This window comes from Callospermophilus lateralis, chromosome 9 (assembly GCF_048772815.1).
Source record: "Callospermophilus lateralis isolate mCalLat2 chromosome 9, mCalLat2.hap1, whole genome shotgun sequence".
In the NCBI taxonomy this organism is placed as follows: domain Eukaryota; kingdom Metazoa; phylum Chordata; class Mammalia; order Rodentia; family Sciuridae; genus Callospermophilus; species Callospermophilus lateralis.
Window position 1 is genome coordinate 60857504 of NC_135313.1, and position 26906 is coordinate 60884409.

Sequence of the window (26906 nt, forward strand, 5' to 3'; positions counted from 1 at the left end):
AGACAGGCTGATAAGGCCCTCTGGTCTCACCTCCTCTTCCTTTGACACTGGTGGGAAACACGCAGAAACTTTCCCTGAGTCCCACCTCTCGTCCACATTACAGGCCCAAATCCACGCTCTGCTTTGCCCAAGCCAATCAAGACATACTTGAACCTGCCCAGCTCTCCTGGGGAGTTATCTTGTGTGAACATACTTTCTCAAATTCTCTTGTGCATGGAGTGTCATCAATCTTGACATTTGGACCAAATTTGGAGTAGAGGTCCCTCCTGCTTTTATAGGAGAACTATAAGAGATCTGTATCTGCTCAAGAATCATATCTGGCCAGGTGTGGTGTCACATGCCTGTAATCCTAGAGGTTCAAGAGGCTGAGGCAAGAGGATTTCGAGTTCAAAGCCAGCCTCAGCAATTTAATGGACCCTAAACAACTCAGTGAGACCCTGACGCTAAATAAAATACAAAAAAAGGACTGAGGATGTGGCTCAGTAGTTAAGTACCCCTGGGTTCAAAATACAGATTTAGGACCCTCAGAATGTGAGTCAGGGATAGCAAAGCGCTTTCACGATTCCTTGATAGAGACTGTCCATTGCATAGGGTTGATAAGAAACAGGACTCAACAGGAAGGAGTTATGTGTTATTTATCAGCATCTGCTGTGGGCATGAGAGTTGCACGTAAAGATATGAATATTGAGTATTCCTTGGCTGGAGGATCTCAGGTTTCCTCTAACACACTAACTCTGCATTAAGCCAAATTAAATAATTGAGTAGTCTATCCAAACTACCAAACTAATATAAAGTATTTATTTATAAGTAATTAAAATTTTAATATCATAAATTATTATGAAAGTGATTGGTAATATATTACTTTTAATCGACACAAGACATGTTTTTGTTCTAATTTATTCCCAGGATAAGTATTTTTTTTACCTAAACAATGAATTATCCAATGGATACCTAGCTATCATGTTAATGATTCCCAGATTTGCTAAGATGTCAAGTAGCATTTTTTAATATCTTGTTTTCCCTTAAAGAAGCAATTTTGAAACTTCAAAAATGTAGACATAAAATATTAAATAGTATTGACAAAACAAATAAGCAAATAAATATTTGAAATTTTATTTTTTCAGGCAATCTTAAATCTGGTTCAGCTATGGCCCAACAGTGACCTTTTTCTTAGTCCCCCCCTAAAGAGAATGAGTCTGACTTTACAGATACCTACTCTGTTCAGATGAGTCAATGACAAATATCCTGTCCTGGATTTACTGGCTCACTTAACCACATAGGACAGTGTGGCACACGGGAAAGGGATTTTCCTCTCCCTAAAGCTGAGTGAAAGGACTCTAGGGAAAATGTTGGTCTGATTCAGTACATATGGCAGGAAAGTTTATTCCTCAGTTGTTTGTGTGTTTGCATTGTTGACTTATCTTGTGCCTACCTGTTCAGGAAGAAAAATAATGATAGAGGTGGCAGAAAGAATGTCAGTAGAACAGGCTGTACACCTATTGACTGGCCGACAAGGATGCATGAACTTTCCATGGGCAGGTAGACATCTTGGGCATGAGCAGTCTTTCCAGTGTGCAGAATGGGCTGCCAGATGAGGGGCCTCTGGCATAGAGAATATGCTATAAACAACTGGTGGTGAGAGCTCCTGGTAGTGATGGTGATGGATTTGGGAGGTGAGTTGAAGAGGTGGAGCTGGAGATCAATCTCCTAGAGCAGCAACCCACACATAATCTCAGAGAGTCAGCCAGCCATTGGAGGCTTACCATTTAGTAGATATTAATATCTAGTCAGTGTTGGCTACAAAAAGAGTGACAACCAAAGTAGCCAGTTGGATAAAGAGAGTTTTGTTTCTCTCCTTCCATCAAACTCCCCATCACTTGTGATTCAGTGGTTGATCACCCCTGGGTTCAATCCCCAGTACCAAAAACAAGCAAACAAAATAAACCTCATCACCTAAGGGGCTCAACCTGTAGCTTATGCAGCATCAACTTGTAGTGAAATTGAGAAGCACTAGAGATTATGAACTTTTCTGTAAATTAAGATTACCATTCCCTTTTATTGTCATTCAGTTAACTGATTCTTTCTAAAGAAAAGGAATACTTGAATCTGGTATAGACCATATTTAGGTTAGGAGTGAAACAACTTTTTTTTTCTTTTTTTTATTGGTTGTTCAAAACATTATAAAGCTCTTGACATATCATATTTCATACATTAGATTCAAGTGGGTTATGAACTCCCATTTTTACCCCAAATACAGATTGCAGAATCACATCGGTTACACATCCACATTTTTACATAATGCCATATTAGTAACTGTTGTATTCTGCTACCTTTCCTGCCTTCTACTATCCCCCCTCCCCTCCCCTCCCATCTTCTCTCTCTACCCCATCTACTGTAATTCATTTCTCTCCTTGTTTTTTTCCCATTCCCCTCACAACCTCTTATATGTAATTTGGTATAACAATGAGGGTCTCCTTCCATTTCCATGGAATTTCCCTTGTCTCTCCCTTTCCCTCCCACCTCATGTCTCTGTTGAATGTTAATCTTTTCCTCCTGCTCTTCCTCCCTGCTCTGTTCTTAGTTGCTCTCATTATATCAAAGAAGACATTTGGCATTTGTTTTTTAGGGATTGGCTAGCTTCACTTAGCATAATCTGCTCTAATGCCATCCATTTCCCTGCAAATTCCATGATTTTGTCATTTTTTAGTGCTGCGTTATACTTCATTGTGTATAAATGCCACATTTTTTTTTATCCATTCATCTATTGAAGGGCTTCTAGGTTGGTTCCACAGTCTAGCTATTGTGAATTGTGCTGCTATGAACATCGATGTGGCAGTATCCCTGTAGTACGCTCTTTTAAGGTCTTCAGGGAATAGTCCGAGAAGGGCAATAGCTGGGTCAAATGGTGGTTCCATTCCCAGCTTTCCCAGGAATCTCCATACTGCTTTCTAAATTGGCCGCACCAATTTGCAGTCCTACCAGCAATGTACAAGTGTACCCTTTTCCCCACATCCTCACCAACATACTGTTGTTTGACTTCATAATGGCTGCCAATCTTACTGGAGTGAGATGGTATCTTAGGGTGGTTTTGATTTGCATTTCTCTGACTGCTAGAGATGGTGAGCATTTTTTCATGTACTTGTTGATTGATTGTATGTCCTCCTCTGAGAAGTGTCTGTTCAGGTCTTTGGCCCATTTGTTGATTGGGTTATTTGTTTTCTTATTGTTTAATTTTTTGAGTTCTTTGTATACTCTGGATATTAGGGCTCTATCTGGAGTGTGAAGAGTAAAAATTTGTTCCCATGATGTAGGCTCCCTGTTTACCTCTCTTATTGTTTCTCTTGCTAAGAAAAAACTTTTTAGTTTAAGTAAGTCCCATTTGTTGATTCTTGTTATTAACTCTTGTGCTATGGGTGTCCTATTAAGGAATTTGGAGCCCGACCCCACAATATGTAGATCGGAGCCAACCTTTTCTTCTATCAGACGCATAGTCTCTGATTTGATATCAAGCTCCTTGATCCATTTTGAGTTAACTTTTGTGCATGGGGAGTGGAGGGGATTCAGTTTCATTTTGTTGCATATGGATTTTCAGTTTTCCCAGCACCATTTGTTGAAGATGCTATCCTTCCTCCATTGCATGCTTTTAGCCCTTTATCGAATATAAGATAGTTGTAATTTTGTGGATTGGTTTCTGTGTCCTCTATTCTATACCATTGGTCCACCCGCCTGTTTTGGTACCAGTACCATGCTGTTTTTGTTACTATTGCTTTGTAGTACAGTTTGAAATCTGGTATCGCTACACCTCCTGATTCACACTTCCTGCTTAGAATTGCTTTTGCTATTCTGGGTCTTTTATTTTTCCATATGAATTTCATGATTGCTTTATCTATTTCTGCAAGAAATGCCATTGGGATTTTGATTGGCATTGCATTAAACCTATAGAGAACTTTTGGTAATATCGCCATTTTGATGATGTTAGTTCTGCCTATCCATGAACAGGGTATATTTTTCCATCTTCTAATATCTTCTTCTATTTCTCTCTTTAGGGTTCTGTAGTTTTCATTATATAAATCTTTCACCTCTTTTGTTAGGTTGATTCCCAAGTATTTTATTTTTTTTTTTTTGAGGATATTGTGAATGGGGTGTTTTTCCTCATTTCCGTTTCAGAAGTTTTATTGCTGATATACAGAAATGCCTTTGATTTAGCATGTTGATTTTATATCCTGCCACTTTGCTGAATTCATTTATTAGTTCTAGTAGTTTTTTTGTAGACCCTTTTGGGTCTTCTAGGTATAGAATCATGTCATCCGCAAATAGTGATAATTTAAGTTCTTCTTTTCCTATTTTTATGCCTTTAATTTCTTTCGTGTGTCTAATTGCTCTGGCCAGTGTTTCGAGAACTATATTGAATAGAAGTGGTGATAGAGGGCATCCCTGTCTTGTTGCAGATTTTAGAGGGAATGCCTTCAATTTTTCTCCATTCAGAATGATGCTAGACTGAGGCTTAGCATAGATAGCTTTTACAATGTTGAGGTAAGTTCCTGTTATCCCTAGTTTTTCTAGTATTTTGAACATAAAGGGATGCTGTACTTTGTCAAATGCTTTTTCTGCATCTATCGAGATGATCATATGGTTCTTATCTTTAAGTCTATTGATGTGGTGAATAACATTTATTGATTTCCGTATATTGAACCATCCTTGCATCCCAGGGATGAATCCTACTTGATCATGGTGCACAATTTTTTTGATGTGTTTTTGTATCCAATTCGCCAGAATTTTATTGAGGATTTTGCATCTAGGTTCATTAGAGATATTGGTCTGTAGTTTTCTTTCTTTGAAGTGTCTTTGTCTGGTTTCAGAATCAGGGTGATGTTGGCCTCATAGAATGAATTTAGAAGAGCTCCCTCTTTTTCTATTTCCTGAAATAACTTGAAAAGTATTGGTATTAATCCGTGCTCGGTGTGTGTTCTTAGAGGCCCAGACTGTTCGCCCCAGATCCACGTCAGCTCAGCATTGCCTTGTGATCCTGAGCAAACAGCATTTAGACGGTTTATGACTCCCTATGTCCACAGCTGAAGAGGTCAGAGACTTGATCTCTCCGCGCCCGCCACCATGTTGGATCTCCGTGAAACAACTTTTGAAGAAAGGAAAATATTGGCAATTCTGGACTGTTTAGATTTGTTTTAGTCACTACTTATCATTATTTTTCCCAAAGAAATTCACAGATTCATTCTTATAGCTTCAAATCATCCCAGGTTAGAATCTTATTCATTTCTTTAAAATATAACCTATTTTTATGATTTTTACTCAGTTATACTTATGTCTTGCTTAAGAATAAAGGAACATGAAGAGGAAGAAGAAAGAAGGAAAAAACTTGAAGAAAAAGATGCCGAGGAGATACAGCGTCAGAATTTATTATATGAAATAGAAATGAAAAAAAAAGCAAAAAAGAAAAAAGACAATATTGAAGAAAACAGGAGACTGTTTTTTGTAAGTTGAAAATGCAAATGTTAAAAGATACAGAGAGAGTCAAATGCCTAACTTTTAATATATCAAAAAATAATAATGGAGTAGAAAACAAGTTGCTATGAAGTTGTATTTCTAAGCAAATGCATACTTTTGGGACGCTATATTTCCTATGACTTCATGTGTATGTTCTCTCATGCCTGAAGAAAGGGAATGAGATATTTTAAAATAATTTCTTATCCTTAAAATGAAAGTTGTAAGGAATAAATGAGGTGTTTTATGTTTGATATCTTCTATGCTATTGATATGTGCTAATTAAATGGTAACATGTTCTAAGTAAATGTTGTAATTTAATAATTTTCTATATTTTTTTAAAATTAGTTTTCATTCTTAAGTAGTACATAATGTATCACTTAAAAGAAGAGTAGCAGTTCTTTGCTACATCTCTTCTGATTCCTGGAGGCTAACATTTCTGGTTCTTTTAGCTGTTTCATCTTATCAGTTTTAGACATTTTCTCCCTGATAGTTAAGGATTTAGGTCTTTACTGCCCTTTCTCCTTTGTACCCACTAAGTAATTGTTGTAATTATACTTAAGTCATTATTATGAATTTATAAATATTTTTCTATGCTGAGCCAACTAACATTTTGATTATATTTCTTTGATTATAGAAATGTTTCTTTTTCTATGGTTAATATATAATTGTCTTTGTTTTCATTTGTTTTTATGACTCAATTTCTTTGACCTTTTTAAAATCAATTTTGATGACCCCAATTCTTCCATGTGTTCAATAAGTTCTGCCTAGTGCATACTGATACTGTTTTTTTTTAATATTTATTTTTTTATAGTTGTAGTTGGACACAATAATTTTATTTTCTTTCTTACTTTTTTTTAATGTGGTGCTGAGGATTAAACTCAAGGCCTGCATGTGTGAGGCAAGCGCTCTACCACTGAGCCATAACCCCAGCCCTCCCCCAATACTGGTTATTAAATGTTTAATTAAATAATAATTTATCTAGATTTTTTTTTGTTGTTATTGTTTGTTTGTTTGTTTGTTTTTTGAGCTTGCCCATCTAGAGTTCTCCATGTTTCCCTTCCTTCTGGACTGACTGCTTGCTAGGCCTGTTGTACCGTTGCCATCCTAGGACTTCTCTGTGACTCTTTCTGAAGCCATACCTCCTATTTCCTGAGTCTAATGTCTTGCTTTTTTTTGGTTTACCCCTGATCTTGATGAAATATATCTTTGAGTAGTTTCCTAAGAAAGGATGCATATGAGGTAAATTTTTAAAATTATCGGAATAAAAAGTTCTAAACCTTCTATTGTGGTTTCATTTTTTGTTGCTGTTAGTATGTATTTGTTTTAGCAGTACTGTGAATCAAATTCAGGAGTTTGTGCATATTAGGCAAATATTCTAGCAGTCATACCTCTGACCCCCAAATTTTAAAATTTTAGCTGTGGATTTTAATTTCTAAAAGTTTTTCATGTAATCTTATTAATCATTTTACATAAATCTTGTTCTTGATTCATGGGTTCAATAATGTTTAATTCTCAAAAATTTAAAATGGAATGAACCTCATTTTGAATGATAACTCTGTCATTTATTAGTTATGTGACCTTGAGATAAATATTTCAGTTTTTAAAACATGAGATCAACTTTGTGTTAGCTCTATGTTTTTTCCTATTGTAAAAAGTCCATATGATCATTGCATTAAACTTGGAAAAAATAGTAAAATCAAACTTGAATCATTCAAAATAATCACTTCTAACAGTTTGGTGTTTTTATTAGTTCTTATATTGACCAATATATCTCCTAACCAGATCATAGACTTTTAAAAGTAACAGCTATCAAATAAAAGAGTGCTTAAGAGTGCTTGGCACATAGAAAATCCGGAATTTTAAATATGTGGGAAGATGAAATATTGTATTTAACAATTTTCACCTAAAAACAGTTTCTATCTATAGATTACACTAACCTGTCTATATACCCAGGCTGTTGTGTTCAAAGGCACCTATTTTTGTGATGGTGAACTCAGATTAGGATCTTGGAATGTATGCTGAAATGAGCAGTATGTTAGTCAGCTTTTCATTACTGTTAAAAAAATATATGACATAAAGAACTTAAAGGAGGAAAATTTTATTTTGTATTACAAGTGTCAGAGGTTCAGACCTGGAGCTGGGAAGGAGAGGGAGAGAGAGAGAGACAGACAGACAGACTAGGGGTAAGATAAACCAGACAAACCATAAACCCTTCCAGGGTATGTCCCTAGTGAGCCACCTCCTCCAACTACCTCCGGGAATCCATTCAATTATCAATGGATTAATTCATGATATTAATGCACTGGTGAATCCTTCAGGATTCATTGATTGCCTACATGCCCCACCTCTGCACACATGAGACTTTGGGGATCAAAACCAGAACAGATTTTATTTTTTGCTTAAAAAATAGTAACCTATTTTAAAATTGTCTCTTAGAACATATGTCTGTATTTTCATAAATAAAATCTGGACAAGAAACTAGTAACAGTAGTTGAGTCTGGAAGGGAGATTAGGAAAGGCAGATAATGAATGAAGTAGAAAGACACCATTGTCTGAAATATTTAACAAATTTTAACCACGTAACAATATAAAGTATTCAAAAGCTGCATGAAAATGATATATATTTAATTTTTTTCTTCGACTATATAGTTATTTTTAATCATATATTTAGAAGAAATGAGATATTTGAAAAGAAACATACAAAGGCATTAAGAAGATATAAAAACCACTCATCATCTCATATCCCAGAAAGAACTACTATGGACATTTAACTCATTTTTTCTAGTCATAGATACATGATAAACTTGTACTTGTTTATATTTGTGAAATTGAAATATACTATATAATATATCTTGCATTTTCTCTCTACTTACTAATTATTTGTATCTTCTCATAACATCGAGATTGTGATTTATTTAACCATTTTTTCTGTTATTGAATATTTAGAGGTTATTTCCAAATTTTGCTATTCTAAGTAACTTTGAAATGAAGTTCATGGTACGTAAACCTATGTTCGTATTTCTGATAATTTCTTGGGATAAATTTCCAGGAGAGAATTGACTGGATCATAAGTTGTGACCATTTGACAAGTACTTGTTAGATATTGAGATATTGAAAGGTCTTTTTGTGATAGAATAACATATACTTATTTCCCCAAGGAGCATATGCATGATAAAAATATCATCAAAGCTGTAATACAACAGCAGCAGGAAGAGGAAGAAGAAAAGAGTAGAAAATTTATCAAAGCAAAAAAGCGTCTTGAACAAATTAGGAAAGAAAAAGAAGCTGAAACACATAGGTAGGATTTTGAAATAATTCGTATAATCTATAAAGTGCTGTATACAACTGTCTCACAATAAATTCGAAGTTATAATGTGAAAGTAGTCTTTAGAAATAAAAGTCTCATTTTATATATGACTAGGGCATTTAGTGACATGAGGTACCCTTGGAATTATTCAGGGACATCTTTCTGATAGATGGTTGAAAATACTGGTCTGAGGGGGCAGAGGATGAGCTGGAGCAGGCTCTGTGTCTCTGGGATTACAGGCATGCCACCTCACTAGCTGACTCACAGTTTTAGTTTTCAGTCCATGTTTGGTTGGCCCTGTTCTTTTTGAGCCTATGATGAGTCAATGTGCTGATACATAGACTAGTGTGTGGTACATAGCAAGTAATCAATAATAAAAGTACTTAAAATATTATTTTGAAATCCTAATTGAAACATCTCTCTTTCACAAAGGCTTCCTTTTATCTCCTGTCTGTATTGCTTTCTAGCATTCTCAGGGCATGTATCACCCTTTGCCTGTGCAGTTATTTGCATAAATGTCTTTATACTTTCTTTGGGACATATGCTGTGCTCTTTTCATTATTTATCACACATTGTTTTGCAAATTCTCTCAATAACTTAGTAAATTTGTCACAACTGATTTTTGCCCAGTTATTTTTCCCTATGTTCCTTTAACAAAATATGTCTATTGTTTATGATTTACTAGACACATATGTGGTCTTGGACTAAAGAGAGAATTCTTCCAGTCTCTGGCCTCAGGAATATCATAGTTATATAAAGGGAGAGAAACATATAAGCACATCAAGTCAATGAAGTGCTATCAGTAAATTCCAGACATAGTATAGTGAGAGGATGGATTTATTCAGATTTTGATAAGCTTTATTAGTTATTTCCTAGGTCTTATTTTTAAAAATACCTTTTATAGCCTTCAATGTTAGAGTAAGCAGGGAAGTCTAATCAACTATTTAAAATATTTTCCAGGGGCTGGGGTTGTGGCTCAGTGGTAGAGTGCTCGCCTCGCACGTGCGAGACCCGGGGTTCGATCCTCAGCACCACATATAAAAATAAACAAGTGAAATAAAGGTGTTGTGTCCAACTACAACTAAAAAATAAATATAAAAGAAAGAATTTCCAATGTGGCAAGTTTTTTAACAACCCCTTTTTTTCTACATATACACATGCATACATACAACCATATTATACATATTACCATCTTTGGATTTTTAGAATGTTACTTTATAATTATAAAAATTAATTTCGGGGTTGGGGTTATGGCACAGAGGTAGAGCGCTTGCCTAGCATGGATTAGCCACTGGGTTCGATTAAAAAAATAATTTCTACTTGAAATGATCAATGTATAAAGGGAGCAATGGGTCTCCTCTTAAGTTTTATAGAAGACTAAAACATTTCAGACTCATTAAATTACATTGGCTTCATTACAAATATTCATAAAGATTTGAAAAATATGTTTTTTTATAGGTTGTTGGAGGAACAAAGAGAACGAATAAATAACTCCCTGAGTAAACTAATTAAAGAGAAACTTGACAATGAAGATTTGATTATTTCTAGAGATACTGCAGAAATTGATGCTGAATGGGAGAAAAGAGAAAGAGAAAGAAATGAAAAAAACCAAGCGGACTTAAAAGCGATTGCTGAACATAGAGCCCTTGTGGTAAACAATTAAATTAGGACTAATAAAAGTAGATACATTAAGACTTTTCCACTGTGTGGTTTCCACTCCCTTTGCTTCTCTGATCCCAAACTGGCAGAGATGTGAAAAACAGTGTATAAGTTATCTTTCTATATTCTTGAATTCAGTGTTTGCTTTCTAACAATGACATAATTATAAATAAGACATTTATAGATACAAAGTAATAAACTGTTCAGAACCATCTTAACATGCAAAGATTATTATTTATTTAACATACAGAAGTATGAAAACATTTAGATGCTTTTAAGAAAAAACGAGTAAAAATTACCTAGTTACATTTGCATATTTCTTTTAAAGAAAAGTGACCACATGGGAGTTAGTCCAGGTGCATCCAACTTTGTGCTGCTGCATGGCTCCCAGCTTTCTACTTGGAACTTTCAAATTCCATCCCTTTTCAGACAGGACTCCTTGCTAAAATAGTTTTTTTCCTTTTACCTTTAAACATCTAGATGAAAAATAAAGAGGAAGAAGAAAGACAAAGGAAAATAGAATCTAAAAAACAATTGCTGGCTTTTATGAAAGCAGATCAGATTTTTCGTGAGCATGAAAAGGAGAAAAAGCGCAAAGTTGATAAAGAACGCAGAGAAGTTCAAGATGCTAACATTCAACAAATAGTAATTATTCTTAAATGTTTCCATTTATTTTAGCAATAAATATGTAATACAGAATTCATGCTGGCTTTCTATTGCTCAAGCAATTTCTTTTGTTGGGTAAGAACAAATTGTCACTATGGTTATGACACAATAAGCTGTATAAAGAAATATGAGGTTTGTTTCTGGTTTTATCTGCACTGGCATTCCTACAAGAGATTTTTCTTTTACACATATCTTCATCCTTCTTTAGTGTCTTTTGTACTTTAGTAAATATTAAAGAAGATACAAATGCATGTGACAGGCTATACTGCTAATCTTTGGTTTACTTTTTTCCTTTCTTGACTATTCCAGAGACCATGTTGATTGGGATCTCCTGGGTTTCAGTTTTGAGGTGAGGGGGTGATATAGAGATTTTAAAAGACAGATAGAGGATCTGGCATCAAATCATTTGTGACCAAAACCTGCTTTCCAAAGTGGTAATACCATTTTCCTTTCTTACCAGCAATGTATAGAAGCACAAGCTGCTTTACAAACTCACCTTTGTCACCCTGTGTTTTGTTCATTGCCCTAATGTCATGCTAACTTATGGTTTTACTTTGCATTTCCCTAATGACTGAAGAGAGTGAGCATCTTTTCAAATCCTTATTAGCCATTCACGTGACTTCTTTTGTGTAATGTATACTCAAACCTGTTCTCAATTATTTAATTGAGATAGTTCCTTATTGTTGAGTTTAAAAATTTTTTATTGGGTTCAAATATTCATAACATAATACTTACCATTTTAGCCATTTTTAGGGGTGTAATTTAGGGGCATTAAGTACGTTCACTTTGACCATCATCACTATCTCTAGAGCTATTTTTTTTTCAAACTATGCCAAAACTTGATTCACATTTATTAATTTTATGAGGCATAATAATTTCTAATGGTACAAGAAACTGAAAATATTCAACACTGCCATGGAATTAAAGAATATTCTAGTTGTGACAGCAACTGACTTAATGAGTCAATTCTAGCAATAATTGAGTTTCTGTGCTTTACTTTTATAATTTATTTATTTGTTCTATTCAGTTATACATGACAGGAGAATGTTCTTCAGTTCATTATACACAAATGGAGCACATTTTGATTTTTCTGGCTGTACCCAAAGTAGGGTCACACCATTCATGCAATCATACATGTACCTAGGGTAATGATGTCTGTTTCATTTCACCATATTTCCTACCCCCATAACCCCTTCCTTCCCTCCCCTTTGCCCCATCTAAAGTTCCTTCACTCATCCCATACCCACCCCCATTATGGATTAGCATCCACTTATCAGAGAAAACATTTGGCCTTTGGTTTTTGGGAATTGGCTTCACTTAGCATGATATTCTGCGACTCCATCCATTTTCCTGCAAATGCCATAATTTTACTCTCTTTCATTGCTGAGTAATACTCCATTTTGTATATATACCACAGTTTCTTTATCCATTCATCTATTGAAGGGCATCTAGGTTGGTTCTACAGTTTGGCTATTGTGAATTATGCTGCTATGAACATTGATGTGGCTATATTACTGTAGTATGCTGCTTTTAAGTCCTTTGGGTATAGACCAAAGAGTGGGATAGCTGGGTCAAATGGTGGTTCCATTCCAAGTTTTCTAAGGGATCTCCATATTGCTTTCCAGATTGACTGCACCAATTTACAGTCCTACCAGCAATGTATGAGTTTGCCTCTTCTCCTACATTCTTGCCAACACTTATTATTGTTTGTATTTTTGATAACTGCAATTCTGACTGGAGTGAGATGAAATCTTAGAGTAGTTTTGGTTTGCATTTCTCTAATTACAAGAGATGTTGAACATTTTTTCATATATTTGTTGATCATATGTATTTTGTCTTCTGAGAAGTGTCTGTTCCACTCCTTAGCCCATTTATTGATTGGGTTGTTTGATTTTTTGGTGTTTTTTGAGTCTTTATATATCCTGGAGATTAGTGTGCTATCTGTTGTGTTTGTGGCAAAAATTTGCTCCCCAAATATAGGCTCTCTGTTCAGCTCATTGATTGTTTCTTTTGTTGAAAAGAAGCTTTTTAGTATGAATCCATTCCATTTATTGATTCTTGATTTTAATTTTTACACTTTAGGAGTCTTGAAGATTTGGGCCTACTTTTTCTCCTATTAGGTCTCTGGTCTAATTCCTAGGTTCATAATCCACTTTGAGTTGATTTTTCTGTATGGTGAGAAATAGGGGTTTAGCTTCATTTTCTGCATATGGATTTCCAGTTTTCCTAGCACCATTTATTGAAGAGGCTATCTTTTCTCCAATGCATATTTTTGGCACCTTTGTCTAGTATGAGATAACTTTGTTTATATGGGCTTGTCTCTGCATCTTCTATTCTGTACCATTGGTTACATGTCTATTTTGGTGCCAATACCATGCCATTTTTGTTACTATAGCTTTGTAGTACAGTTTAAGGTCTGATACTGTAATGCCTCCTGCTTCACTCTTCTTGCTAAGTATTGCTTTGGCTATTATGGGTCTCTTATTTTTCCAAGTGAATTTCATGATTACTTTTTCTATATCTAGAAAAATGAGAAATTATACCCCATTTGATTCAAATGTATGAATTGTCAAGATCATTGTACTGTCATGTGTAACTAATTAAAAAAAAAGAATGACATTGGGATATTAATTGGAATTGTATTGAATCTGTATAGTGCTTTGGATAGTATGGCCATTTTGACGATATTAATTTTGCCTATCCAGGAGCATGGGAGATCTTTCCATCTTCTAAGATCTTCTTGAATTTCTTTCTTTGGTGTTCTATAACTTTCATTGTAGAGATCTTTCACCTCTTTTGCTACATTGATTACCAAGTATTTTAGTTTTTTTTTTTTTTTAGGCTATTGTGAATGGGGTAGTTTTTCTAATTTATTTTTCAGAGGATTCATCACTGATGTATAGAAATACATTTGATTTGTGGGTATTGATTTTATGTCCTGATACTTTGGTGAATCCATTAATTAATTCTAGAAGTTTTCTGATGGAGTTTTTTGGATCCTCTAAGTATAGAATCATATCGTCAGCAAATAATGATAGTTTGAATTCTTCTTTTCCTATTTGTATCCATTTAATTTATCTGTCTAATTGCTCTGACTAGAGTTTCAAGGACTATGTTGAATAGAAGTGGTGAAAGAGGATATCCCTGTCTTGTTCTGGTTTTTAGTGGGAATGCTTCTATTTTTTCTCGATTTAGAATGGTGTCGGCCTAGGGTTTAGCATAGATAGCTTTTATAATGCTGAGGTGTATTCCTACTTTATCTAGTTTTTCTAGTGTTTTGAACATGAAAGGGTGCTGTATTTTGTCAAATGCTTTCTTTGCATCCATTGATATAATCATATGATTCTTATCTTTTTAAAAAAATATTTTCTTAGTTGTCAATGGACTTTATTTATTTATATGCAGTGCTGAGAATCGAACCCAATGCCTCACACATGCTAGGCAAGTGCTCTACCACTGATCTACATCCCTAGCCCATGATTCTTATCTTTAAGCCTATTGATATGATGAATTAATTATGTTTATTGATTTCCATATGTTGAACCAACCTTGCATCCCTGGAAGGATCCCCACTTGATCATGGTACACAATTTTTTAATATGTTTTTATATGCAATTTGCCATAATTTTATTGAGAATTATTGCATCTCTGTTTATCAGGGATATTGGTCTTAAATTTTCTTTACTTGATGTGTCCCTGTCTGGTTTTTGGTATTGGGATGATAGTAGCCACATAGAATGAGTTTGGAAGGGTTCCTTCCTTTTCTATTTCATGGAATAATTTGAGGAGTATTGGTATTAATTCTTCATTGTAGGTTTTGTAGAACTCAACTATGAATCTGACTGGTCCCAGGCTTTTCTTGGTTAGTTGGCTTTTGATGATGTCTTCTACTTTCTTGCTTGAAATTGATCTGTTTAAATTGTGTATGTCCTCCTCGTTCAGTTTGGGTAGATCATATGTCTCTAGAAATTTGTCAGTGTCTTTGAGGTTTTCTATTTTACTGGAGTATAAATTTTCAAAATAGTTTCTAATTGTCTTCTGTATTTCAATAGTGTCTGTCATGATTTCCTTTTTCATCATGAATTTTAGTAATTTGAGTTTTCTCTCTCCTTCTTTTTGTTAGGATGGCTAAGGGTTTGTCAATTTTATTTATTTTTTCAAAGAACTAGCTGCTTGTTTTGTCAATTTTTAAAATTGTTTCTTTTGTTTCAATGTCACTGATTTCAGCCCTGATTTTTTTAAAAAAAATATTTTTTAGTTGTTAATGAACCTTTATTTTATTTATTTATAAGTGGTGTTTATAAATAAGCACACATGCTAGGCAAATTACTCCATACCCTTCAGCCCTGATTTTAATTATTTCCTGTCTTCTGCTTTTGGTGTTGGTTCATTCTTCTTTTCCTAGGGCTTTGAGATATAATGTCAGGTTGTTTATTTGTTGACTTTCTTCTTTTAATGAATGAGCTTAAATGCAATGAATTTTTCCTCTTGGCACTGCCTTCATAGTATTGCAGAGATTTTGACGTGTTGTATTGGAGTCCTCGTGTATCTCTAAGAATTTTTTAAATCTTCTCCCTAATGTCTTCTGTCCATGCATCATTTAGTAACATATATTTTGTCTCCAGGTATTGGAGTAGCTTCTATTTTTTATTTTATCCCTGACATCTAATTCCATTCTGTTATGATCAGATAGAATGCAGGGTAGTATCCTTTTTTTTTTTTTTTTTTTTTCTGGTGATGCTGGGAATTGAACCCAGGGCCTTGGGCATGCGAGGCAAACACTCTACCAACTGAGCTGTATCCCCAGCTTAGTATCTCTATTTTTTTTTGTATTTGCTAAGACTTGCTTTGTGGCATAACATATAGTCTATTTTGGAGAAGGACCCATGTGCTGCTGAGAAAAAAGTGTATTCGCTGGTTGATGGATGGAATATTCTGTATATGTCTGTTAAGTTTAATTATTGATTGTTTTATTGAGTTCTATAGTTTCTTCGTTTAGTTTTTGGAAGATCTATCCAGTGGTGAGAGAGGTGTGTTAAAGTCAGCCAGTATTATTGTGCTGTGGTCCATTTGATTCTTTAAGTTGAGAAGGGTTGGTTTGATATACATAGATGCCCCATTGTTTGGGGCATAGATATTTACAATTGTTATATCTTGTTGATGTATGATTCCCTTGAGTAGTATGAAATGTCCTTCTTTATCCCTTTTCACTAACTTTGGTTTGAAGTCCACTTTATCTATACGAGGATGGAAACCCCTGTTTATTTACACGGTCCATGTGAGTGATAAGTTTTTTTCCCATCCTTTCATTTTCAGTCTGTAGATGTTTTCCTGTGTGATGAGTCTCTTGAAGGCAGCATATTGTTGAGTTTTTTAAAAAAATCCTGTCTGTCTTTAATTGATAAGTTTAGGCCATCCACATTCAGGGCTATTATTGAAATATGTTTGTATTCCCAGCTATTTTGGTTATTTTTGGTTCTTAACTTGACTTGGCTTCTCTTTGATTGGCCTTTCCTTTAGTGTAGTTCCTCCATTTGTAGATCTTCATTGTTGTTTTTCATTTTCTCCTCATGGAATAGTTTGCCAAGAATGTTCTGTTATGCAGGCTTTCTTGCTGTAAATTTTTTAAACTTTTGTTTATCATGGAAGGTTTTTGTCATCAAATATGAAGTTTAATTTTTCTGGATATGATTCTTTTTTGGCATCCATTTTCTTTCAAAGCTCCGTATATATTATTCCAGGATCCCCAGGCCCTGAGGGTCTGGGCTGAAAAATCTGCTGAGATCTCAATTAGTCTCCCCATATATGTAATCTGATTCTTCTCTCTTACAGCTTTTATAATTCTGTCCTTATTCTGTATGCTAGTCATTTTCATTATAATGTGCTTTGGTGTAGATCTGTTGTAGTTTTGTACATTTGGTGTCCTGTAAGCTTTTAGTATTTGACTTTCCAATTCATTCTTCCTGTTTGCGAAATTTTCTGATATTATCTCATTGAAGAGATTGTGCATTTCTTTAGTTCGAAATTCTGTACCTTCCTCTATCCCGATAAATCTTAGACTTGGTCTTTTAATGTTATCTTTTTTCTCTTAAAATTTTTTTGTACTTGTGTATGGACAGCATGCCTTTATTTTACTTATATGTGGTGCTGAGGATTGAACTCAGTGCCTCACGCATGCTGGGCGAGCTTTGCTACTGAGCTGCAGCCCCAGCCCTGATGTTATCTTTGGATGTTCTGTTCATGGTTTCTTACCATCTTCATTGCGTGGTCAACTTTATTTTCCAGATCATATACTTTGTCTTCATTGTCTAGGGTTCTGTCTTCTAAGAGACCTAGTCTTTGGTAATGCTTTCTATTGAGTTTTTTATTTGGCTTATTATTTCCTTCATTTCAAGAATTTCTGTTTTGTTTTTTTCATAATCTCTTTTTCTTGAAGCAATCTTTTGCTACCTGTGCTTGATCTCTTATCTCTTTGTCGGAGTGATCAATTTTTGCCTGTATTTGCTCAGTTAGGTCACTCTTTAATTCTCGGATCATTTTAATTATGTACATTCTGAACCCCTCTGTCATTCCATCTACTGTGCTGTCATGGATTCTATTGTTATAGTATCTTGGTTTGTTTGGGGCATTTTCTCCCTTGTTTTTTCATGTGGTCTATGTGACTTCCTCTCTTGCAGTGCGGACCTGAGGTATTGTCGTTTCTACCCTATAATCTTGTAGTGTCCCTGCAGGTTAGGAATACCTCACTTTTAAAAATATGGAATGCTTCATGAATTTCCTAGTCATCCTTGTGCAGGGGACATGCTAATCTTCTCTGTATCATTCCAATTTAGTATATGTGCTGCTGAAGTGAGCACATCTCTAGAACTTTTTAATTATCCTATATTAAAACTTTGTACCTAGTAAATAGTAACTACCCATTCCTTCTTCCCTCTAGTCTTAATTATCTCTGGCTTTATGAATCTGATTGTTCTATGTTCCTTATATAAGTAGAATCATACAATATTCATCCATTTTTGTCTGGCTTATTTCACTTAGCATAATGTCTTCAAGCTTCATCCATGTGGGGTCATATATATGGCATGTATATCAGTTTCATTCCTTTTCAAAGCTGAGTAATATTCCATTATGTTTATACTACATTTTGTTTATGGATGGACCTTTGGGTTATTTTGGCTATTATGAATAATGTTTCTGTGAGCACTGATATATGAATAAAATATCTATTTGAGTTCCTTCTTTCAGTTCTTTTTTAATTTTTGCAGTGTTGGTGATAAAACCCAGGGCCTTGTGTATGCTGGACAAGCACCCTACAGTAGAGCTATATCCCTAGCCGTTTTTTTTTTTTTTTTTAATTTCAGACAGGGTCTTGCTAAATTGCTCAGGCTGGCCGTGAGTTTGGGATCCTTCTGCCCAAGCCTTTTCCCTCACCGCCAGCCACTGTCCCTGCTTTCCTTTTGCTTGTATAGGCAGAGTGAAGTCATTGGATCATTTGCTAATTCTGTGTTTTATTTTTATTTTTTTATTTTATTTTATTGGTTGTTCAAAACATTACAAAGCTCTTGACGTATCATATTTCATACATTAGATTCAAGTGGGTTATGAACTCCCATTTTTACCCCAAATACAGATTGCAGAATCACATCGGTTACACATCCACATTTTTACATAATGCCATCTTAGTGTCTGTTGTATTCTGCTACCTTTTCTATCCCCTACTATCCCCCCTCCCCCCTCCCCTCTTCTCTCTCTACCCCCTCTACTGTAATTCATTTCTCCCCCTTGTATTTTTTTTCCCTTTCCCCTCACTTCCTCTTGTATGTAATTTTGTATACCCCTGAGGGTCTCCCTCCATTTCTATGCAGTTTCCCTTCTCTCTCCCTTTCCCTCCCACCTCATGTCTCTGTTGAATGTTAATCTTTTCCTCCTGCTCTTCCTCCCTGCTCTGTTCTTAGTTGCTCTCCTTATATCAAAGAAGACATTTGGCATTTGTTTTTTAGGGATTGGCTAGCTTCACTTAGCATAATCTGCTCTAATGCCATCCATTTCCCTGCAAATCCCATGATTTTGTCATTTTTTGAGGAACTGTCAAGTTGATTTTCATAGTGGCTGCACTATTTTACATTCGATTAGCAATGCACATGTGTTCAATTTCTTCAAACAGTACCTCTTTTTATTTCTTTTTTTGTAATAATCATCAAAGTAGGTTTAAAAAAGGACCTCATTTTGGTTTTAAATAGTGATATAGGTACTAATTGGTCTTTTGTGTATTTTCTTGGGAGAAATGTTTGCTCCCGTCCTTATCAATTTTTAAAAATTGGGTTGTTTGCTTTTTGTTGTTGGGTTTTAGGAGTTCTTTTATATTCTGAATATTAATCTCCTGTCAGAGGTAGGACAAGTAAATGTTTTCTCCCATTCCATGGATTATCTTCTCACTCTGACAATAGTAACTTCTTTATTTTTTAAATTTATTTTTTAGTTGTAGTTGGACACAATACTTTATTTATTTATTTTTATGTGGTGCTAAGGATCGAACCCAGGGCCTTGCACATGCTAGGTGAACACTCTACTGCTGAGCCACAACCCCAGCCCAGAAAAAGATTTTTCATTTTCTTTACGGCCATTTTGTGTTTTTTTTTCTTTTGTTGTTTCATTTTATGCTTTTGATGTCATACCCAAGACGAAGTTCCTGAGTCAATGTCTTGAAGCTTTTCCTGTTTTGTTCTACGAGTTTCATAGTTTTTACTCTTAAGTTTAGGTCTTTGATCTCTTTTGAGATAATTTTTGTATGTGGCTTTTTATATGTATAGCTTCATTCTTTTGCAGAATATTCAGATTTCCCAATATTGTTGAAGACTGTCCTCCAATGAGTCTTGGCATGCTCATTGAAAATCATTAGTTCACATATGTGAGGGTTTGTTTCTAGACTACTGTTGAATTTCAAAAGTTCTTTAAGTATAGAGGTTTTTTTGTCAGTTTTGTGTTCGCAAGTGTTTTCTCCTAATCTGTGATTTGCTTTTTCATTTTCTTTTTTTACCTTTATTTTTTATTTTTATGCGGTGCTAAGGATTGAACCCAGTGCCTCACACATGCTAGGGAACTAGCTAGGGGAACTCTCTACCTCTGAAACACAACTCCAGCCTGCTTTTTCATTTTCTTAATGGTATCTTCTGATGAACAAATGTTTTGATTTTGATAAAGCCCAGTTTTTTGGTTTTTACTTTGTGATTTATGCTTTTTGTGTCATTGAAGAGACTTAAACTAGATCATAAAGATTTTGTCCTGTTTTCTTCTAGAAATACTTTTGCTTTTATAGCTTAGGTGTATGATATGTTTTCAATTAATTTTGATATGATGTAAAAGATCAAAACTATTTTTTTTCCATACAGATATCTAGTTATTTCAGAACAGTTTGATAATGAACTATGGTTTCTCTAATTAATTACTCTGGAACTTTTGTTGAAAATCAATTTATCACCTAAGAGTGGATCTATTTCCGGACTCTCAATTCCTTCATATTAATCTGTATTTAGATATGTCTACATGTGTGTATCTGTATGTATATGTGTATGCATATATATGTCTGTGTGTGTGTGTGTGTGTGTGAGACTGGGAATTGAGCCATTAAACTGAGGGCTTCATTCATGCTAAGTATACTCTTTACCTGAGCAATGTTCCAGCCCTTTGTTTTTTTCTTGTAATAATACCATACTTTAAAAAATTTTTTTTTAGTTGTAGATGAACAGAATGCCTTTATTTTGTTTATTTTTATGTGGTGTTAAGGATGGAACCTACTGTGTCACACATGCTAGGCAAGTTCACCATTGAGCCCTAGCCCCCACCCTCATATCATACTACTTGACTGCTATAACTTTATACAAAGTCTTTGAAATCAGCAGTGTAAGTTCTTTGACTTTGTTGTTTTAAAATTGTTTTGGCTATCTTGAATTCTTGGAATTATATATTTTATAATCAGCTCCTTGAGTTTTACAATAAAAGGTCTGCAGGAGTTTTGGAGATTTCAATAAATACAGAGTAATTTGGGGAGAATTATGGAAAATATTTGGGGATGATAATATCATCAAGTCTTCAAATTCATGAATATTATGCATTTATTTCTCTTTTAATATTTTTCAGTATTTGTAGTTTGGGGTTAATAGGTCATTTATATATATTGCTAAATTTATTTTTGTTTTTAAAAATGTCCTTGTGAAAATTGTTTATTTCCATATTTGTTCTATTTATTTACAATATGTATAAATACAGTAGATTTTTAATATATTAACTTGTACCTGAAGCCCTGCCAAATTCAGTTATGAGTCCTATTAGCTCTTTGGTAATTCTTTTACATGTGTGATCATGTTGTCTGTGAATAGATGGCTTTAATTTTTTGCCTCCAAATATGTGTATATTAGTTCTTTTGCTTGATTTACTCCACTTTCTAGAACCAGCACCATATTGAATAAAAGAGCAAAAAGTGATATCCTTGTTTTGCTCCTAATCTTAGGAGTAAGATGTTCAGTTTTTCTCCATTAAAACATGTTTCCTATAATTTTTTAGTTGAACACAATACCTTTATTTTATTTACTTATTTATTTAATGTGGTGCTGAGGATCAAACCCAGCTCCTTGCACGTGCTAGGTGAGCACTCTACCACTGAGCCCCAGCCCCAGCCCCTCCAGAGATTTTTAATAAATACCCTTTATCACTTTGAGTAGGTTTCCACTATTTCTCATTTGCTTAGTTTTTAGCACGAGTGTTGAATTTTGTCAATTCTTCATATATTGAAGTGATCATGTGTTCTTTTATTCTATGGTATATTTCTTTTCTTTCCTTTTTTGAGATGGAGTCTCACCACATTGCCCAGTCTAGCCTCGACCTTCTGGGCTCAAGTGATCCTCTTGCCTCAGACTTGAAAGTAGCTGGGAGTACAGGTGTATGCCACCATGCTGGCTCATTTCATTTTATTTTAAATATTGAAAGCATTTGTATTCTTTGGAGTAACCCTACTTGGTCATTGTGGGTTTAAAAAATACGTATATATTTAAATATATGACTAGATTCAGTTGCTAATATTTTGTTAAGGATTTTTGCACTTTTGTTCTTGAAGACAATGTTCTGTAGTTCTATTATGCTGTCTGTCTAGCTTTCATAGAGCAATACTGACCTAATTCAATTGGCAAATGTTTCTTCCTTTTTCTTTTCTTTTTTTTTTTTTTTTTTTTTTGAGAGAGAGAGAAAGAATTTTAATATTTTTTATTTTTCGGCGGACACAACATCTTTGTTTTGTATGTGGTCCTGAGGATCGAACCCGGGCCACACGCATGCCAGGCAAGCGCGCTACTGCTTGAGCCACATCCCCAGCCACAGTATTTTCCGAGTTTTTATAGGATTGGTGTCAGTTCTTAAATGCTCTAACCAGCAAAATCAACTGGGCCTGCCTGGATTTTTACAAGTAGAAAAGTTATAACTCACTTGATTTGATATATTCCATTTCTCTTCCTTCCCCTTTCTTTTTCAGTTATTTTTTGACCTAAAACTTCATGATTTTTAAAAACTATTTTATTGTATTGTTTGTTTGAAGATGTATTATATGAGACAAGATTAAGTTTTTTTTAAAAAAGGTTTTTATTTAATACCTTGATTTATTTTTATGTAGTGCTGAGGATCAAACCCAGTGCCTCAAACGTGTTAGGCAAGTGTACTACCACTGATCCACAACCCCAGCCCCTATGATTAGGTTCTATAGAGGCAGACTTTGAACATGCTATTCTGAGAAAGCTGGGAGTGGGAGTTTCTGTAAGAATAGCATATTGTCAAATTATAAAATCATAACTACAAATGCTACATATATTTAGAAAGTTCATGTTTTTAGCCAATACTAAATTGTATTTCCTTTCTTTCCCACATAGGCCCAAAAAAAGTTTAATGCAAAAGAAGCAAAACAAAACGAATTAGAATATTGCAGACTTACTGAAACTCTTGCAGCTGCCAAGGAGAAAGAATTTCAGGATTATGCCAGAGAAGTAATTAAACATGAATCTGAACCAACAAATAAATTTATTTATCCTCTTGTAAAAGCTGCACAGGAAGGACCTGGAGGTGGCCACGGACCAGCTTTTATGGGGAGAGGTGGATTAAGACCAAGCTATCAGGCAAATGATATTACTGGAGTCCAGCTTCCTTTTTATAATTCTCAGGGATCAAAATATAATAATTTTCAGAAGTCTAAGGGAAGATTAGGTTTTACATGGTAGAAAAAATTATTTTTAAGATTGAGAAGACTGAAGTGGTAGCTAATGAGCTACAAATGTAAATGGACTATATTCTTATTATTTAATAAATCTGTCGTTCATCTCAATACAATTATGCCTGATTTGATTCTTCACAAAATTTTCTTCTTTTCTTTTTTGGTATTGGGGACTGAACCTGGCACAATATTTCCTTTGAGTATATATAACCCTAAAGGTAACTGATTGCAATTCCTTTTTTAATTATTAAATACACAAAATTTATTTAAAATGTGTATTCAATAGCATTAAGTATATTCGCAATATTGTGCAACCTGACTATTCATTGCTCCAAATGGAAACTCTGCACCCATTAAGCAGTTATTCCCCATTCCCCCTCCCACAGCTTCTGCTTTGTCTCTGTGCATTTGTTCTACATATTTCATCTAAATTAAAACATTTTTGGGGATGTGGCTCAAGCGGTAGCGCGCTTGCCTGGCATGCGTGTGGCCCAGGTTCGATCCTCAGCACCACATACAAAAATGTTGTGTCCGCCAAAAACTAAAAAATAAATATTAAAAAAAATTTTAAAAAAACATGCTTTGGGTTTGGGTGGCTTATTTCATGTATTTCCAGGGTTCATCCATGTTGCAACACATATCCATACTTCATTCCTTTTTATGGCTGTGTAACATTTCACAGGATGTATTTCTTTTCGATAGAAATTTATACTTATTTGCTCTGTCCTTAAGTATCAGGATCAAATAACACTGTTATTAGTAACATTGATTATTGAGTGTAGTAGTCTATGGTTAATTTTGTAGACAGATGTGCAAAATACATTTTTTAAAAAAATAGTCATAGTTGGGTACCTTTATTTTGTTTATTTTATGTGGTGCTGAGGATTGAACCCAGTGCCTCACACGTGCTAGGCAAGCGCTCTATTGCTGAGCCACAACCCCAGCCCAACATACATTTTTTAAAAATATGGAACACTTCATGAATTTGCATGTCATCCTTGTGCAAGGGCCATGCTAACCTTCTCCGTATTGTTCCAATTTTTTAAAGTATATGTGCTGCCGAAGTGAGTACAAAATACATTTTGAAGTCACTTAAAGTAATTCTACACCATTTTGTCACAACTTGATATGCAGGGTCAGAGGATTGAGTTGCATTCCCTTGCTCTTTAAATTTTTTTTTTTTTTTTTAAAAACCCCACATAATATGCTACCATCTTAACCATTTCTAAGTATACGAGATAGTCACATCATATAATCTGTAGAACCTTGTCATCTTGCAGTTGAAACTCTATATCCATTAAGCAACTACTTCCCATTTCCCTCTTCCTTCAACTTCTGGAAGCTACCATTCTTTTATTAAATTTGTCACTCTGGACACCTCATGTAAGTGTAATCAGTGGATGTCTTTTTTTTTTTTAAGACTATAAGACTATTTCCATGTTGTAACATGTATCAGCATATAGTTATTTTAAAATTATTTTTTAGTTGTAGTTGGACATAATACTTATTTATGTGGTGCTGAGGATCAAACCCAGTGCCTCACACATGCTAGGTGAGCACTCTACCACTGAGTCACAACCCCAGCCTAATTTTAAACTATATACAACTGTGCCAGCTTATTTAAAAAAATTTTTTTTTGATGTTGATGGACCTTCATCTTATTCATTTATTTATATGCGGTGCTGAGAATTGAACCCAGTGTCTCACACATGTGAGGCAAGTGCTCTGCCACTGAGCCACAACCCCAGGCCAACTTTTAAAAATGTGAATATCTGGGCTGGGGATGTGGCTCAAGCAGTAGCACGCTCGCCTGGCATGCGCAGAACACTGGGTTCAATCCTCAGTACCACATAAAAATAAAGATGTTGTGTCCATTGAAAACTTAAAAAAAAAATTCTGTTAAAAAAAACAAAACACCTGAATACCCATGGCGTGTGCATGTAAATAAACACAATATATTTGTATACATACACCAAAAATGGTTTATTTAGTTCTTCATAAGTGGACACTTTGATTTCTTCACTTCTTGGCTATTGGGAGTAATGCTGTTATGAACACATGCAAATAACTTTTTGAGATGCTTTCCATTTTTTTCCCCATTATTTTGGATTTATACCCAGAAGTGGAATTGTTGAATCACATGATTCCATTTAAAAATCCTTGAACTTTTTTTTTGTTGTTGTTGTGTGTGGTACTGTGGATTGAATCCAGGGCCTTATTTGTGTATGCAAGGCAAGCATTCTACCAACTGAGCTGTATCCCCAGCCCGGAACTTTTCTGTTTTCTTTTAAATATTTTTAGTTGTAAATGGGCACAATACTTTTTTAAATTTATTTTTATGTGGTGCTGAGGATCAAATCCAGTGCCTCACACATGCTAGGCAAGTGCTCTACCACTGAGCCACAACCCCAGCCCAAACTTTCGTTTTCTACAGCAGCTGCACCATTTTACATTCCCAACACTGCACCAGGGTGCATGTCATTAGCAACACTTATTTTTATAGTAGCCATCCTAATTGAGGTGTTCTATGATTTTAACTTTTATTTCTTTAATAATTAGTCATGTTGAGCATTTTTGTTGTTGCTGCAACTGAAGCCTGACCTAGAGTCTTGTACATGAGCTCTACAACTGAGTTACAATCCCATATATTTATGTTTTGGTACCAGGGATTGAACTCAGGGGTACTGAATCACTGAGTCCCATCCCCGGCCCCATTTTTTTTTTGGAGACAACGTCTCAGTAAGTTGCTGCCATTGGCTCCAACTTCAGATCCTCCTGCCTCAACCTCCTGAGATTATAGATGTGAACCACCACACCCAGCCTCTGTCCATATTCTTGCTGGCCATTTGTATGTTACATGGTAGAAATGTCAAATGACCACCTTTGTTCATTTCCATTGGTTAGTTTTGTTGGATTATAGATATATATAATATATATAGCGGTAGAGTGCTAACCTAGCAAGTGCAAGGCACTGGATTTGATCCTCAGCACCAAATAAAAATTTAAAAAAGTATTGTGTCCAACTGCAACTAAAACTATATTAAAAAAAAATATATATATATATATATACATACACACATATACACACACATTTTACTCTTACACAAAAGACCACCCCCATTTAATAGACTAAAGATCACAGCATAGGAATGCATAAAGACCCTCATTAGTTTTCTAACTGACATAGTATTCTGTTGCATGGGTATATCCCATGTGAAGACAGCAATATTATGATTAAACATTAATACTAACTAGAACTTTATCCTAAACCTAGAAACTATCTTTGCTAGCTAAATTCTTAAAGATTAGTACTATTATATCTCACTTAAGTTTTCTTAAAGTATACTTTAGTTTTCATTATTTAATTTTTCATAAAGGTTAATTACTAACACAATAACAAAAAAAATCAACAAAAAATTGTTTATTACAGTATAGTTTATTTAATACAATGTTTAACTATATAAAAGTTAATACAGTTTTGAAGTTTAAATTTTGTAAAATGCAATTTGCAGAAAACAGTCC

General features: G+C 34.6%; 1 protein-coding gene and 2 non-coding genes across 3 annotated transcripts in view; 1 reads left to right on the top strand and 2 right to left on the bottom strand.

Moving 5' to 3' along the window:
- The window catches only part of Cfap210 (cilia and flagella associated protein 210), a 42307-nt gene extending 18916 nt beyond the window's left edge, over positions 1-23391 (top strand). Inside the window, exons 5-9 of the mRNA XM_076866686.2 lie at positions 5334-5490; positions 8661-8800; positions 10268-10460; positions 10949-11113; positions 23047-23391. Of these exons, the coding sequence (XP_076722801.2) occupies positions 5334-5490; positions 8661-8800; positions 10268-10460; positions 10949-11113; positions 23047-23391 (1000 nt within the window). The remainder of the gene's footprint in view (positions 1-5333; positions 5491-8660; positions 8801-10267; positions 10461-10948; positions 11114-23046) is intronic.
- Positions 17886-17991, bottom strand: LOC143407664 (U6 spliceosomal RNA). Its single transcript, XR_013092406.1, has one exon. It is a non-coding gene; the product is annotated as a U6 spliceosomal RNA (small nuclear RNA).
- Positions 23392-24345: 954 nt separating the features above from the next.
- LOC143407676 (U6 spliceosomal RNA) lies at positions 24346-24456 on the bottom strand. The gene has a single exon (XR_013092418.1). It is a non-coding gene; the product is annotated as a U6 spliceosomal RNA (small nuclear RNA).
- Between the last annotated feature and the right edge of the window lie 2450 nt (positions 24457-26906).